We start from the raw sequence: 16,867 nt of genomic DNA, 5'->3' as shown, positions 1-16,867 counted from the left end.
CATAGGATATAGGAGACGGGGCAGGACATTCATTTTAATTAGGACTATTCGACCCAACCAGGAAATTGGAAGGTCTCCCCATTGCCGGAGGTCTGCCTTATCCTTTCCAGTAAATGCACAAAATTAGCCTTATACAACTGACTAAATACTGGGGTAATAAAAATGCCTAAATATAAGAAGCCCTCAAGGGACCAACGAAAGGGAAAAAGGGATCCATCCACTAAGTGGGGTGTCATAGCAAAACCACCCATTGACATAGCCTCCGATTTTGAGAAATTAATTTTATAGCCTGAGAATGTGCTAAATGTATTAATAACTTGGATTAAGCGAGGTATGGACATCAGGGGATTATTGAGGAATAGGAGAACATCATCTGCATACAGGGTAATTTTATGTTTACCTGTACCAATCCTCGGGGCTGTTATATTAGGATCAGCCTGTATAGCTTCTGCTAGTGGTTCAATTATTAGCGTAAATAACAATGGCGAGAGAGGACATCCCTGACGGCAGCCCCTACCCACACTGAAGCTATCTGAGCCTAATCCATTGGTAACCATAACTACTTTGGGATCACTATACAATGTTGAGACCCATTTGGTAAACACCTGTCCAACGTAAAACAAATATGACCATTCAACCCTATCAAATGCCTTTTCCGCGTCTAATGAGACTACTACTCCTGGTATCTTTCCCTGATGACAGGCTTGAATCATATTCAAAACCCTTCTAACATTATTGGATGATCTATGGCCCTTAATAAACCCTGTCTGATCCTCCTTTATAATATGTGGCAGTACCCTTTCTAGTCTCAGTGCTAACGTTTTAGAGAGGATTTTAAAATCTGCATTTAGCAAAGATATTGGTCTGTATGACGCACAATCGTCTGGATCCTTTCCTTTATTGAGGATAAGAGAGATATTTGCCTCTTTCAGCGAAGGCGGGAGACAGCCCTGACTATATATATAGTTATACATGTCCATAAGTGGACCAGCCAATATTCCTGTAAATTCTTTATAGAATTTAGCTTGAAAACCATCTGGGCCCGGTGCCTTACCGCTCTGAAGTTGCCTGATTGCATCAAGTATTTCTTGGACTGTTAGGGGAACATTCAAGACCAATACCTGTTCTGGAGTTAGGTCTGGAAAGGTCAGGTTTTTAAAAAATGACTGCATCCTCCTAGTCCTATCTTCACAATCCTGTGATTTATATAAATCAGAATAAAATTTTCTAAAGATTGCGTTAATCCTTTTATGATCATGAGTCAGAGTACCGTACTTGCCTTGATAGACGTGATAGTTTGAGGGGCCTTCTTTTTCTTTGCGAGAAATGCTAAGTATCTACCAGGTTTATCGTCAAATTCATATAACCTTTGTTTTGCAAATAATATTTCCCTCTTAGCCGTTTGGGTAAGCGTGGTGTTTAGAGCTGTCCTAAGGGCTGTAATCCTATGTAATTTGATAATAGAAGGTCTGTCAGTGTATGCTGTTTCAGCCACTTTTAAGTGAGCTTCAAGCAGACGCTGTTGTTCTCCCTTTAATTTTTTCTGGGTCGCTGAGTAGGAGATGATCAAACCTCGCGTGTAAGCTTTGATGGTCTCCCACATCATTGATGGGTTGCTAGCCGTACTGGAATTAATTTCTAAAAAAGTTTTAAATTTGTGAGAGAAGTACTTTACAAATTTACTGTCTTTCATTAGGAAGGGGTCCATACGCCAATGCCGAGGGGATGTCCCATTGTTCCTCGCCTTAGTTTCCATATATACAGCAGCGTGGTCGGAAATTGCTATACTACCTATTTTACAGGATGATATGGAATTTTTTAAAAATCAAGGGGGCGAAAAACATATCAATTCTGGTATGGCATTTATGCGGATTGGAATAAAAAGAAAAATCTCTGCCCTGTGGATGAAGGCATCTCCATACATCTACTAATCCTAATTCCTTATTCAAATCCACCAATTGTCTGGATCTGGGAGATACTCCTGTAGTACTCTTGGGAATCCTATCAATTTCCGGATCCATAATACAATTAAAATCACCCCTATAATTGTGTGACGAGCACCGAGAGCCATCAATTTTGAGAAGGCTTCCGTTATAAATTTAAAAGGATGTGCTGGGGGACAATACAGATTTAAGATCCCATATTCCTCTCGATTTATAAGGGCTTTAATCAGAATATATTGTCCAGATTAGTCTTTTATCTGATTTAGGATTTTGAAAGGGAAATTCTTTCGAATAAGAATAACAACTCCCCTACTTTTTGAGCTGAAAGAAGAGAAAAAGGCCTGATCAAATCCACCCTGTTGTAATTTCAAGTGTTCTTTATCCAATGAGTGTGTCTCCTGTAGGAGAGCTATATCAACCCTTTCTTTCTTGAGGTTTGATAACACTTTCTTCCTTTTGACTGGCGAATTACTTCCCTTGACATTCCAGGTGCACCACTTAACCAACTGATCAACCATAATCGTCCTGGCAAGTCCGAGACCCCTCGAGAGGGGAAACCCTGTCCAAAACATCCCGAGCAAAGAACGTATAAAATTCACAAAAATAAAGGCTCTTTAATACACTCACATCAATATAATAAAAAATTATTTCTAAATAAAAAAAATATAAAACGTATTTAAATGGAGATTTTCCCCCTTGTTCCCGGGGGTATCACTTCCTTTCCAAACGTCCATCACATCCTCGCTCAACCAGTGCCCCACCCTTGACCCAGGTACCCCACGATAGGATGAAGGAAATTCAAATATACTACAGAGCTAGAGTTAACAGTGAGCACCCTACCCCCATCCCACCCACACCTACACCTGGATATATTTTGTAAACATATATCACTATAAACATATGTAACTATAACTGTAAACATATATAACTATAAACATATATAACTATAAAATTACAGTCTCAACAAGTAGTAATTAAATATAGTAATACAAAATAACAGGAGAAAACAACCCCGCTCCTAAAGACAGAAATAAAATAGGATAAGGTAACCACCTCCCCCCACCTACATTAACAAGACCATAAGACCATAAGACCTAGGAGTGGAAGTAAGGCCATTCGGCCCATCGAGTCCACTCCACCATTCAATCATGGCTGATGCGCATTTCAGCTCCACTTACCAGCGTTCTCCCCGTAGCCCTTAATTCCTCTAGACAACAAGAACCTATCAATCTCGGCCTTGAAGACATTTAGCGTCCCGGCTTCCACTGCACTCCGTGGCAATGAATTCCACAGGCCCACCACTCTCTGGCTGAAGAAATGTCTCCGCATTTCCGTTCTGAAATGACCCCCTCTAATTCTAAGGCTGTGTCCACGGGTCCTAGTCTCCTCGCCTAACAGAAACAATTTTCTAGCATCCACCTTTTCAAAGCCATGTATTATTTTGTACGTCTCTATTAGATCTCCCCTTAATCTTCTAAACTCCAACGAATACAATCCCAGTATCCTCAGCCGTTCCTCATATGCTAGACCTGTCATTCCAGGGATCATCCGTGTGAATCTCCGCTGGACACGTTCCAGTGCCAGTATGTCCTTCCTGAGGTGTGGGGACCAAAACTGGACACAGTACTCCAAATGGGGCCTAACCAGAGCTTTATAAAGTCTTAGTAGTACATCTCTGCTTTTATATTCCAACCCTCTTGAGATAAGAGACAACATTGCATTCGCTTTCTTAATCACAGACTCAACCTACATGTTTACCTTTAGAGAATCCTCGACTAGCACTCCCAGATCCCTTTGTGCTTTGGCTTTATTAAGTTTCTCACCATTTAGAAAGTAGTCCATGCTTTTATTCTTTTTGCCAAAGTGCAAGACCTCGCACTTGCTCACATTAAATTCCATCAGCCATTTCCTGGACCACTCTCCCAACCTGTCTAGATCCTTCTGTAGCCTCCCCACTTCCTCAGTACTACCTGCCTGTCCACCTAACTTCGTATCATCGGCAAACTTCGCTAGAATGCCCCCGGTTCCCTCATCCAAATCATTAATATATAATGCGAACAGCTGTGGCCCCAGCACCGAACCCTGCGGGACACCGCTCGTCACCGGCTGCCATTCTGAAAAAGAACCTTTTATCCCAACTCTCTGCCTTCTGTTAGATAGCCAATCCTCAATCCATCCCAGCAGCTCACCTCGAACACCATGGGCCCTCACCTTGCTCAGCAGCCTCCCATGTGGCACCTTATCAAAGGCCTTTTGAAAGTCTAGATAGACCACATCCACTGGGTTTCCCTGGTCTAACCTACTTGTTACCTCTTCAAAAAATTCCAACAGGTTTGTCAGGCATGACCTCCCTTTACTAAATCCATGTTGACTTGTTCTAATCAGACTCTGCTCTTCCAAGAATTTAGAAACCTTATCCTTAATGATGGATTCTAGAATTTTACCAACAACCGAGGTTAAGCTGATTGGCCTATAATTTTCCGTCTTTTGCCTTGATCCTTTCTTGAACAAGGGGGTTACTACAGCCATCTTCCAATCATCCGGGACCTTTCCTGACTCCAGTGACTCTTGAAAGATCTCAACCAATGCTTCTGCTATTTCCTCAGCAACCTCTCTCAGAACTCTAGGGTGTATCCCATCGGGGCCAGGAGATTTATCAATTTTAAGACTTTTTAACTTTTCTAGCACTATCTCTTTCGTAATGGCAACCATACTCAACTCAGCTCCGTGACACCCTTTAATTTTTGGGATATTACTCATGTCTTCCACTGTGAAAACTGACGCAAAGTACTTGTTAAGTTCTCCTGCTATTTCCTTATCTCCCATCACTAGGCTCCCTGCATCAGTTTGAAGTGGCCCAATGTCTACTTTTGCCTGTCGTTTGTTTCTTATGTACTGAAAGAAACTTTTACTATTATTTCTAATATTACTGGCTAGCCTACCTTCATATTTGATCCTCTCATTTCTTATTACACTCTTTGTTATCCTCTGTTGACTTTTGTATCCTTCCCAATCTTCTGATTTCCCACTGTTCTTAGCCACTTTATAGGATCTCTCTTTTTCTTTAATACATTTCCTGACTTCCTTTGTCAGCCAAGGTTGTCTAATCCCTCCCCGGTTAATCTTTCTTTTCTTGGGAATGAACCTCTGTACAGTGTTCTCAATTATACCTACAAACTCCTGCCATTTTTGCTCTAGTGTCTTCCCGGTTAGCCTCTGCTTCCAGTCTATTTTAGTCAGTTCCTCTCTCATGCCCTCATAATTACCTTTATTCAACTGTAACACCATTACATCAGATTTTGCCTTCTCCCTTTCAAACTCCAGACTGAACTCTACCATATTATGGTCGCTACTTCCTAAGGGTTCCCTTACTTTAAGATCTTTTATAGAGTCTGGTTCATTGCAAAGCACGAGGTCCAGAATAGCCTGCTCTCTTGTGGGCTCCATGACAAGCTGTTCCAAAAAGCCATCCTGTAAGCATTCCATGAATTCTCTTTCTTTAGATCCACTAGCAATATTATTTACCCAGTCCACCTGCATATTGAAGTCACCCATGATCAATGTAACCTTGCCTTTCTGACATGCCTTCTCTATTTCCCGGTACATGTTGCGTCCCTGGTCCTGACCACTGTTAGGAGGTCTGTACATAACTCCAATTATGGTTTCTTTGCCTTTGTGGTTCCTCAATTCCACCCACACAGACTCCACATCATCCGACGCTATGTCATTCAATACCATAGATTTAATTTTGTTCTTAACTAACAAGACCCCCGGCCTGTATTATATATATATATATATATATATATAAAAAGAGGGGGGGAGAAAATTGCCAAGTAGAGAACAAATAAATAAACCCCTCTCCCCCCCTCCCCCCCTTCCCACCCCCACCCCCCCCCCCCCCCCCACCACGGACTCTTCACGGTTAAAGCGTAGCGTTACTGGGTAGCGTAAGGAGTACTGAATATTTAAGTCCCTTAAACACTTCTTCACTTCGTCAAACGCCTTCCTCTTTCAGACCAGAGCTGGGGAAAAGTCCTGGAATAACATGATCTTGGATCCTTTATAGATCATGGCTTGGGGGTCTTTTCCAAGATTTCTAGAAGCTTCTAGGAGTATCTGCCTCTCCCTATAGCTCCGCAGCCGGAACAGGACCGGGTGTGGACGCTGGTTCGAGCCGGGCCCGCGTATTGTGACCCGGTAGGCCCATTCCACCCTTACCTGGCCTGATCCAGCTTCCAGATTTAAAAGCTTTGGCAGCCACTGCTCCAGGAGTGCTGTAAGCTGGCCTTCCTCTTCCCGTTCGGGAAGGCCCAGCAAACGAATATTTTTTCGACGACCTTGATTATCGAGGTCATCAATATGATTCTCTAAGGTCCGGACTCACTGTTCGAGAGTCCGAACCTGATCCACGGCCGATTCTGCTGTAGTCTCGGAGGTCGCGGCCTTTAGCTCCGCCCCTCCGACTCGGAGCTTGATTTGCTCGATATCTCACTCGTGCTTTTGTAGCGCGGCCGAGAGTGAGTCCCATTGGCTCTGGGACTCTTCAATGAAAGCATCGATCTTAGCATCGAGTTTAGAGATTATTTCCACGAGGCTCACCACTGTCGGTAAGTCCCCCGGGGCGGCTGTGGACGCCTCACCTGCAGCTGGAGAGGGAGAGGGTGGGGGAGGGGGTCCTGCCACTGAGAACTGCGGGCTCCCTTCCCTTTAGTCATTTTTACAGGAGATTAAATTGTTTAAATTCAGTACTGAGCAACTAATCACGTTAAGTAAAAACTATTTTAAATGATTTGGTGAGTGTGGTTGGGGTGGGTGGCCCACTTTACCCAAGTCTTGGGAGGAGCACTATAGACTCAGACTTGCTAGGTCACCGCCATCTTGGATCCCTATCAGGAAATTGCTCTTTAACCACGTGGGAAGGGAAATTGGACTTCAGTAAGGCATTCGAACAGGTTCCCCATGGGAGACTAGTTAGCAAGGTTAGATCTCATGGAATACAGGGAGAACTAGCCATTTGGGTACAGAACTGGCTCAAAGGTAGAAGACAGAGGGTGGTGGTGGAGGGTTGTTTTTCAGACTGGAGGCCTGTGACCAGTGGAGTGCCACAAGGATCGGTGCTGGGTCCTCTACTTTTTGTCATTTACATAAATGATTTGGATGCGAGCATAAGAGGTACAGTTAGTAAGTTTGCAGATGACACCAAAATTGGAGGTGTAGTGGACAGCGAAGAAGATTACCTCAGATTACAACAGGATCTTGACCAGATGGGCCAATGGGCTGAGAAGTGGCAGATAGAGTTTCACTCAGATAAATGCGAGGTGCTGCATTTTGGGAAAGCAAATCTTAGCAGGACTTATACACTTAATGGTAAGATCCTAGGGAGTGTTGCTGAACAAAGAGACCTTGGAGTGCAGGATCATAGCTCCTTGAAAGTGGAGTCGCAGGTAGATAGGACAGTGAAGAAGGCGTTTGGTATGCTTTCTTTTATTGGTCAGAGTATTGAGTACAGGAGTTGGGAGGTCATGTTGTGGCTGTTCAGGACATTGGTTAGGCCACTGTTGGAATATTGTGTGCAATTCTGGTCTCCCTCCTATCGGAAAGATATTGTGAAACTTAAAAGGGCTCAGAAAAGATTTACAAGGATGTTGCCAGGGTTGGAGGATTTGAGCTATAGGGAGAGGCTGAACAGGCTGGGGCTGTTTTCCCTGGAGTGTCAGAAGCTGAGGGGTGACCTTATAGAGGTTTACAAAATTATGAGGGGCGTGGATAGAATAAATAGGCAAAGTCTTTTCCCTGGGGTTGGGGAGTCCAGAACTAGAGGAAATAGGTTTAGGGTGAGAGGGGAAAGATATAAAAGAGACCTAAGGGGCAACTTATTCACACAGAGGGTGGTACATGTATGGAATGAGCTGCCAGAGGAAGTGGTGGAGGCTGATACAATTGCAACATTTAAAAGGCAATTTGATTGGGTATATGAATAGGAAGGGTTTGGAGGGACATGGGCCGGGTGCTGGCAGGTGGGACTAGATTGGGTTGTGATGGACAGGTTGGACTGAAGGGTCTGCTTCCATGCTGTATATCTCTATGACTCTACATCGCTCATTTTTGGCTGACATGGATGTTATTGGCTGAATGGCCTCCTCTGTGCTATTAATCCATCCACATCTTTCAGTAAGCAGAGTAGATTTCACAATTTGCATCATGTAACTGTCCTCTCTGCTGGAGAAATACGCTTACTTTTACTGGAAGATTCAGTCGTGAGTTACATTTACCGCTGTTCCTGGAGATGTTCAAAATAAATTAATTGCTGCTGGTCCTCCCATATGATCAGCCCCGCCTTTAAATACATAACTGAACTGTGTAAGCCATTCACTCATCAAGATTGAAGTACAATTGCATGGTTATAACAGCTTTGATGAGAGTTATTATGGGAAAATGTTTGTCAGCCCTTTCCATTAAACCTTAAACCCACCCCACCAATTACCCCATGAAGGGACTGTGCTCCAAAAGCCAGTGTTTCCAAAAAAACCTGTTGGACTGTATCCTGGAGTTTTGTGGTTTTTAACTTTGTCTATCTCATTGAACACTGTCACCTCCAAATCATGCAAACAAAGACACTGTTCCCTAATGAATAAGAGAGACCCAACAATCACACACATGTGCTCTACAGAACATAGTTATTTACCCATTAGGGTTTGAAGGATGTTGTCAGCTCGTCTGTCATATTACAATACCAACAGACACATAATGATGTGATATTCAAACTTCTTTGTGTTTTCACAGTATGGGATAAAAAAGAAAGAGGAAAAGGAAGCAGAGGCAATGGCAGCCATGGAGGCTCAGGCAGAGGGAAGTTTGACACGACCCAAGAAAGCGATTCCTGCTGGCTGTGGGGACGAAGAGGAGGAAGAGGAAAGTATTCTGGACACTGTCTTAAAATATCTTCCAGGGCCTCTCCAAGATATGTTTAAGAAGTAACAACATGATTATATGCAAAGTAACTCCTGGTTTTATTGCTAGGTGTAAACCATTCTCATTATAAAATGAGAATTTATCATCATTTCAGCTAATTATAATTTGACTGCTCATCTCTTCCTGTGTAGTGGCATGGAAACTTCATCACAACAGAACATCCAGGACAATGCTGTGTCGCAGTCTCGAAATAATCTAATCTGATAAGCCATGTTTATAGTCAAATAAAATCCAGATATTTAATAGTGAAAAGAAGAAACTTGTATCTTTTTATCTAGTTGTGACCACTTTGACATTGCAGGGCTCCAGTTAGCATTGATTGTCCAATTGTTGTTCATCATACTCGTTAAATAAAGCATCAGGTCACAACACTGGGTGATACCTACAATACACAGCTAATTAACCCAGCATTAGAACTCTGATTAAACATTACTAACTCTGTTAATATCAACTTGTGGCAATTTTCCAATTTTGGATAGAACTTATTAATGAGGTTAAAGCCTGGGAATTATGGTGTGCTATATCATGGAATGAAGCTTAACATATCCTTTCAAATTCTTTTGACCGTTATGTTGATAGAGCTTTGATCTATTTGTTTAAACAGTCTAACGCCCCTAAGAAGCAATAGAATGTGATAATGTTCCGTATTTATATCCTAATATTACATAATTTCCACTTCTTTTTTTAGCATTTTATTATATAAATGTATATTAATATCCTCTTGGAATCATAAATTGTATTTTCTAAATCATGCTTCATAGTTCCCATATATTTTTACCCAACATCAATGCTAATGGTGGACAGAGACTTCATGAATGTAAACATTACAGCATGATATAAATATCCTGTACAGAAATATTCAATGATCATCATACTTTGAGAATAAATCAAAGGGTTGTACAAAGTCAGGCGAAATACATTAATTTCGTAATGTCCTGCTTCTACAGGCTGTGACATGGGGTGTTGCCATTATTAAGCATCTAGCATGTCCTATGGTGCATCTCAGTTGACTTTGTTAATAACAGTTATGGTTCCATCTCTTAAATTGAAAACATTTTGCCATTTAAAGTGGGAAATGAGCAGCTATGTATTTGATAATGCAAAAAAACCCTGTGACTCCATCAGTTAAAAAAACTCTTGAATATCATGTTAGCTTACATCTTTTTCAAAAGTGTCACAAAACGTCATAAAGTTTTAAAAATTTCCACTGTTTGCAGAAGCCTGACTTTACCAATCAGTTTTGCTGTCACAGCAAACTAACTAAAACCCAGCCCTTGAAATAGTTTTGCACACCAAGTAACTAATCTTTATCATATCAAATCAAATAGAGACTTTCAATTTTGTGGCAATATTCAGGCTGGGAGGCCATCAGCTCAGTGCTTCCCTTTCACAGCCTGTAAAATATACCCAGGTGAACTGAATGGCATGTCACAACTAGGGCCCATCATTATCATTCTGTTATTAATACAGGATATTATTATGTCTCCCTTGTCACATATTTGGTATCTGGTGTTTGTCATGTTATGTACTAAAACCTGTCAGAATTGTAAATAGTTAATTATTATACAAAGTCAAGCCATTTAAAATTGATGTAAGGAATAGATCATATTGCTGGACATGGGATAATCCCATGCAATTATCACTGTGAAATTCCAGGGAGTGTGGAGAATTCTTGTCAGTTGATGATTATTATGACTTGTTTCAGCCGTTAAAACCACTATATCTTGAGTACTGTATTTTCCTCATGCCATACCAGCTGATAAAATATGACTAGTTAAAATATTCATTTTACCAACTAGGGAAAAACCTGTGGTATTTGAAAATATTTTACTGCGATTAAATGCCATATTTCTCCCAGAACCCTCTAATGAGACATGTGTTCACTATAGAGTTGAAGGTGAAAACTCGAGTTTAGCCTGACCTTGGAGTTAAACCATATGTGTCCTATTCAGAGTGAAATTGTGCAGGGTACATAGAGCCATATGTTACATTTTGTAGGTGAAAGTCAAAATGAATAGGTTTGCAAGGACTGCAGGTATTTCTGAATTACAATTCACCAGAAAGGTCAGAAAATTGACAGCATTTCGATAGTTAAGTAATGACCCTGTATTGAAAAATGACAGTAGACTTATCAATAAAATAAAAAGAACTGCAGACACTGGAAAACTGAAACACAGACAGTGAGTACTGGAGAAACTCAGCAGATCTGGTAGCACTACAGATAAAAAAATACAGTTAACATTTCAGACCAGTGACCCCTAATCAGAACATTTCTCTAGCAATTTCTGAATGTGAACTTGCCACAGAGAACCCACATGCTACCCACCCTTCCTTTCCTTCTCACCTCAATTAGCATCTTACTCACTCCTATCCTCCACCACACACCTTCACTCCTGCTTCTCTCTTTTGCTCCTCTCTCTCTGCCACTCTATTTTATTCCCCTACCCCTCACCCCTATAAATTACACCCTCTTCCCTTTCTTGCACAGACATACATAATCCATCCCCCTTCCCTCTCCCTTCCCCTCCTACTTTACACGTGACCCCACCCACTCCCACAGCCCCAGTTCTGATAGCATTACTGGATTTTTCTCACAAAATAAATGGAAGTATTGCCTTCAAATTGAACAGTTTGAATACGATTTATTTAAAACAAACACCTGTACTGTGTTTTAATTTTAATTAAACCAAAGAAAAAAATTGCTCCAGATTTATGATTGATGAGGTTTTCCAGTTTGTATCACGTTGATATTGGTCATAATGAAAAGGAACCATTTATCTCAGGTACGGGTTCTTGTGTTTGAACATCTTGCTAAATGGTCGAGTGTGTCCTTGAGATTATTTCACTCACAGCCTTTCTGTAGAATATAAGCAAGATACTGCTTTAAAGAGAAGAAAAAATAAATTTAATTTGATAAGCTCCACATGTTTCAACAGAGAAAGCCATAAAGTAGGCTTGGCAGTCTTAAATATTTGCTCCAAAGTACTGGAACACATAATAGTTTACATAAGAAAGTGGCCTCTAACAGGCATAAGTCTTGAAATCTAAATTTTCAGTCACAATTTGCTTATATTTGTGACTGAGGCAGAACCAAAGCAATAATATTCTACTCGATCCAGTTAGAAAGGGAGACACTGGGGATGATTTTAACCTTTCATGTCCTTTGGGAGAATGAAGAGGCTGAGCAGTAGATGCTGGTTTCACATCTCCCAGGATTGTATTTCCCATGGAATTCAGTGTAGAGCAATATTAGGAGGTACATAACCTCAGCATCCCATGCAGTCCCAAAGGAATATCACCTGGGAATGAGGTTAAAGTGACTCGATGACAAGCAAATTATCATTGGTGATTAGAAGGGCTAACAGGTATAAATGTACTTTAGCCCAGCATCTTGATTTCAAAAATCTAAGGCAGATACTGATCCAGCAGAGAAATGTGATTGAATTTGATTCAAGATTAGAATTGAACAGTTCCATTATTTATTCAAATATAATTAGACATTTTTAAGATCTCATTGTTTGATTTCATTTTAATTACTTCTGAAGTAATTTTCACAAACCCTAATGCTGAAGGGCCATTTGGGAAACCAGGTTATAAGCTAACAAGAACGGAAAAGTATTAAACAGGAATAAATAGGATAATATTAAAAATTGGAGACTTTAAAATATAATTCAAGACTGCCAAGCCAAAAAAAAATGAGACTGCAATATATCTATTAATATACTGGTCTGTGTGAAAAACCAATTTGTTTCAAGTTAATTGTTGTCTTTCAATGAGGCTGTTACAGTTTCTCATTCTGGTTTCATTATTGTCTCCACTGAAATATGTTAACCACATTAAATTTACTGATAAGAGTCAAGGTTACGCTGTAGTTCAAACCTTTGTTGTGTCCTGAATTGAAATGTCTGATACATGTTCAGTTGCTTTATCCACAGTCCGTCCATCATCAAACATTTCATTCATTCCATTTTGAAACTTTTTAGGAAATTCAATTGGTGCTTCTTGTGATTCTTCAGAGCTTTGTGTTTCGTGTGAATTGGTGAATTCTGTGTGAACTGGTGAATTTTGTTGTGAAGGATTCGGTCCTGCTCCAGGCTACATGCATGTTGTATTGTCCTAGTAGCAACTTAAAGACTTTATAACTGAATATTATGTTGATTTTAGCAGCTGTGACATCACTGCATGCTGCCTATATAGAATTTATTGTAATGTTCATCTGTGGTAAAATAACACATACAAATAAAGTTACTTCACTCAAATTTGTATCTGTGATTTTATTTGAAAATTAAAGGTCTCAATATTTACACATTATCTGATTTAAATCTGATGCTTGAAATATAAAATCTTTACTCAAGTAAAACACATCAATGTAGCAGATAACCCAATAATCAGCAAAGTAAGCACCAGTGAAAAAGGCCATACAGATGACTTAATAAGGAAATAAGGGAAACAAGTGGGGATGTTTAGGACACATACATATTACCAGAGAGAAGGCGTTTGCAGCCTTAAAACACATTAAAGTGGATAAATCCCCTGGGCCTGACCCTGAGACATTTTGGGAGTCTAGGGAAAAAAATTGCAGAGCCCTTGCAGAGATGTTTGCTTCAACTTTAGCCATGGGTGATGTTCCGGAAGATTGGACAGTGGCTAATGTTGTTCCAATGTTTAGGAATGGTAGCACAAACAAGCCAGGGAGCCTGACATCAGAGGTTGGTAAGGTTTTGGAAAGGATACTGAGAGACAGAATCAACAAACATTTGGATAGTCAAGGTCTGATTAGGGATAGCCAGCATGGATTTGCGCGCAGGAAGTCACATCTGACAAATCTTTTAGAGTTCTTCAAAGAGGTAACCAAGAGGATAGATGAGGATAAGGCTGTGGATGTTGTCTATATGGAATTTAGTAAGGCCTTTGATAAGGTCCTGCATGGCAGGCTAGGTTAGGTTGCATGGGATCCATGGAGAGCTAGCTAATTGGATTCAAAATTGGCTCAACAGTACGAAGCAGAGGATGATGGTTGAAGGTTGTTTCATGGCTGGACGCCGTGAGTAGTGAGTAGTGGTGTGCCACAGGGGTATGCACTGGGACATTTGTTATTTGTTTTTCATGTAAATGATCTGGATGCGGACATATAAAAGAAAGTTTGCAGATGATACAAATTTAAGAGGTATCATTGAAGGGGAGATCCAAGATGGCGGTGATCTGAGAGGTCTGCTGTGCTGGGCTCTGCACCATAACCCAAGTTAAGTGGTATTTTTACCCACTACCCTCCTCACCTCCCCCCCCTCCCCTCCCCCCCCCCATTAACCATCCATCAGAAAAATCGAGAAAATAGAGTAGAATAAAACTCTTAGAATCCTTCAAATATTGATTATAACATTTTAAGAAGATGACCAAAGAGAAGGGAGTGCGAGGATCACAGCAAGCAGCTCCCCCCCACCCCCCCACAGTGTCGGGCATACCTGCGGGCACTACCCTGTCTCCCACAGTGGTGCCCTGGAACCTAATGGAACAACAGATTTTAATATTGGAGTTTGTAAAACAGATTTTAATATTGTGAGTCAGCACTGGAACTGATCTCTACCAAGCTGCAGGAGATCCAAGTGCTGGATCGACGCGTTGAGGTGGTCGAACAAAGGACCACACAGTCAGAGACCGCGGCAGAGAATTTGGAAGGCCAGGTTCGGGCCTGCTGGACCAGGTTGACGTCCTTGAAAATCGTGGTCAAAGGAAGTGGCTTCTGCAGTTCCTAGGGCTGGGAGTGGAGTCGGGCCCACTGGATTGCAAAGCACAGATCCAGGGTTTGATTAGCGCCCCCGTCCAGTCCTAGTGTGACTCCAGTGTTTCAAGGAGAAGCAAATGATAATGGAAGCCTCCAGAAGGCTGGGAAAAGACTCACAGGCCCTGGTGTACAAGGGGTACAAGTCTGTTTCTCCCAAACTTCTCTGGGGCTATAATCAAGAAGATGAAATCTTTTGATGAAGTCAGGAAGAGATTGAGAAACCTGAATATCCAATAGTCTGTGAGGTACCCGGCAGTACTGCACTTCAACCATGGAGGGTCTGTTTACAATTTTGACTCAGCAGAGAAAGCAAGGGATTTCCTAGACTCTTTGAAATAGATGGTCTGGGTCAGAAAAAAGTTATGGACAATGGTATATCCTTTGCTCTCTTGATCATTGGTTTTATATGCTTTGTATAGCTTTGATGTAAAATTTCCCCTTTTCTTTTACTAATTCCTGTAATTCCCTTGTTTCTTCTGGGTGTGGGTGGTTATCTCTTTTATTAAAGACATATGGGGTTGACGTATTGGGAACAATGGGTGAATAACAGGTTTTCTTTGTCTCTGTGCTGTTTGGGTTTGGAGCGTGGCCTTTGCTGGAAGGAACCACAATGGTAGTAGGGATTGGGATGAATTGGGGGATATCTCCAGTTATTTGTTGCTTGTATGTTTGTTTAATTTAGGAGTAGTGGTTAGTTTTTTTTAGTTTTTGTAGTATTTGTAGCAGTCGTTTATAGACTTTATGAATCCTATTTTTTCTCCACTTGGCACACTGAGTAAGCTTCTTCCCCTCGGGGGATGGGGCTGTGTGCCGTGGGCCGCTTTGTACAGTTATGGCTAGTGGTTTGTTTAGATGGTGCATCTGGAACATAAAGGGGAGTCATTCCCCAATCAAAAGGAAGAAGGTGCTCTCAAACCTCAGAAAGGAAGAAGTTGAAATTGCACTGCTACAAGAGATACACCTGAGTGACAAGGAACATTCAAAATTACAGTAGGGAGAGTTTGATAGGCTTTTTTCCTTTTGCAATTCTAAAAGCAGGGGAATAGCCACACTAGTACAGAGGGACCTCCCATTTAAGATAATAGACCAAATTAAGGATGAATATGGGCAGTTCATCATCCTAAATACACGAGGAGGAGTATGGCGTCCTGAATGTCTATTGTCCTCCAGTGCACCCCCTTAAATTCTTAACTGATGCATTCTCTAAATTGATGGCTCTTGGGGTGTGCCATATGATTATAGGAGGAGACTTTAACCATCTCATGGACCCTGAGGTGAACAGGATGCCAAGGGGTCTCTCAAGTATCTCCCCACAATCCAGACAGTTGGTGGACTTATGTGGGTGTTGGTGGATGTGTGGAGGTGTCTCCACCCTAATGATAGGGATTTTACCTTTTACTCCAAGCCACACAAATGTCACACAAGGATTGATGTATTCTTTGTTCCATCGATCTCTCTGGATTTAGTGTTATCCTGCAGGATTGGGAATACAGTCATCTTGGACCATGCAGCAGTGTACCTGGATGTCAAGATCAGAGGTAGCAGAATAGACACATGGCACTGGCGATGGATCCATTTCTTTTGAAGAATAGCAAATTCATAAAGTACCTCACAAGGGAGTTGAGAACCTTCTGGGACATTAACTTGGATACGGCCAGTAACCCATCAATGCTTTGGGAGACCACCAAGGCTTATCTAAGAGGTTTAATTATTTCATATTCAGCAACCAGGATGAGGCAGAGTGGAGAACAATAACATATATTTGAGGCCTGGCTGAAGGCAGCCGAGTCAGCATCTTATGATAGACCATCTATGACAAAGCCACAGCAGGTCAACAGCTCTCCAGGCTGCTCTGAACTCAGTACTTACCCAGACGATTAAGTGGTAGGTCTCCTTTTGAAGCAAAGGTTATTTGAATATAGGGATAAGCCAATTAGATACCTGGCATATTTGGCCAGGAAGAAAAGTGCCCCACAGTCCATTGTGTCCATTAAGGGGGGGGACTGGCACTATCACTCGCGAGTCTAAAAAGATTAATACGATATTTAGAAAATTTTACGTAGAGTTATAGCGATTGAAGGGTGGTAAGGATGGAGTAACAAGGATGAATCCTTTTTTAAGAATTTGGACTTCCCAGGTATAAATGCAGAGCAAGCCTCCCTTTTGAATG

At 41.3% G+C, this 16,867-nt stretch overlaps 1 protein-coding gene across 3 annotated transcripts in view; it reads left to right on the top strand.

Annotated features, from left to right (window-relative positions):
- The window catches only part of LOC140485527 (complexin-1), a 236,841-nt gene extending 223,667 nt beyond the window's left edge, over nucleotides 1-13,174 (top strand). For all 3 annotated transcript variants that reach the window (XM_072583709.1, XM_072583710.1, XM_072583711.1), the window contains exon 4: nucleotides 8,727-13,174. In XM_072583709.1, coding sequence (XP_072439810.1) covers nucleotides 8,727-8,921 — 195 coding nt within the window. In that variant the 3' untranslated portion in view covers nucleotides 8,922-13,174. The remainder of the gene's footprint in view (nucleotides 1-8,726) is intronic.
- Nucleotides 13,175-16,867: the final 3,693 nt, after the last annotated feature.

Source organism: Chiloscyllium punctatum, chromosome 14 (assembly GCF_047496795.1).
Source record: "Chiloscyllium punctatum isolate Juve2018m chromosome 14, sChiPun1.3, whole genome shotgun sequence".
NCBI classification, from domain to species: Eukaryota; Metazoa; Chordata; class Chondrichthyes; order Orectolobiformes; family Hemiscylliidae; genus Chiloscyllium; species Chiloscyllium punctatum.
The sequence above is the reverse complement of the archived record's forward strand: the minus strand, read 5'-3'. Positions and strand labels throughout refer to the sequence as shown.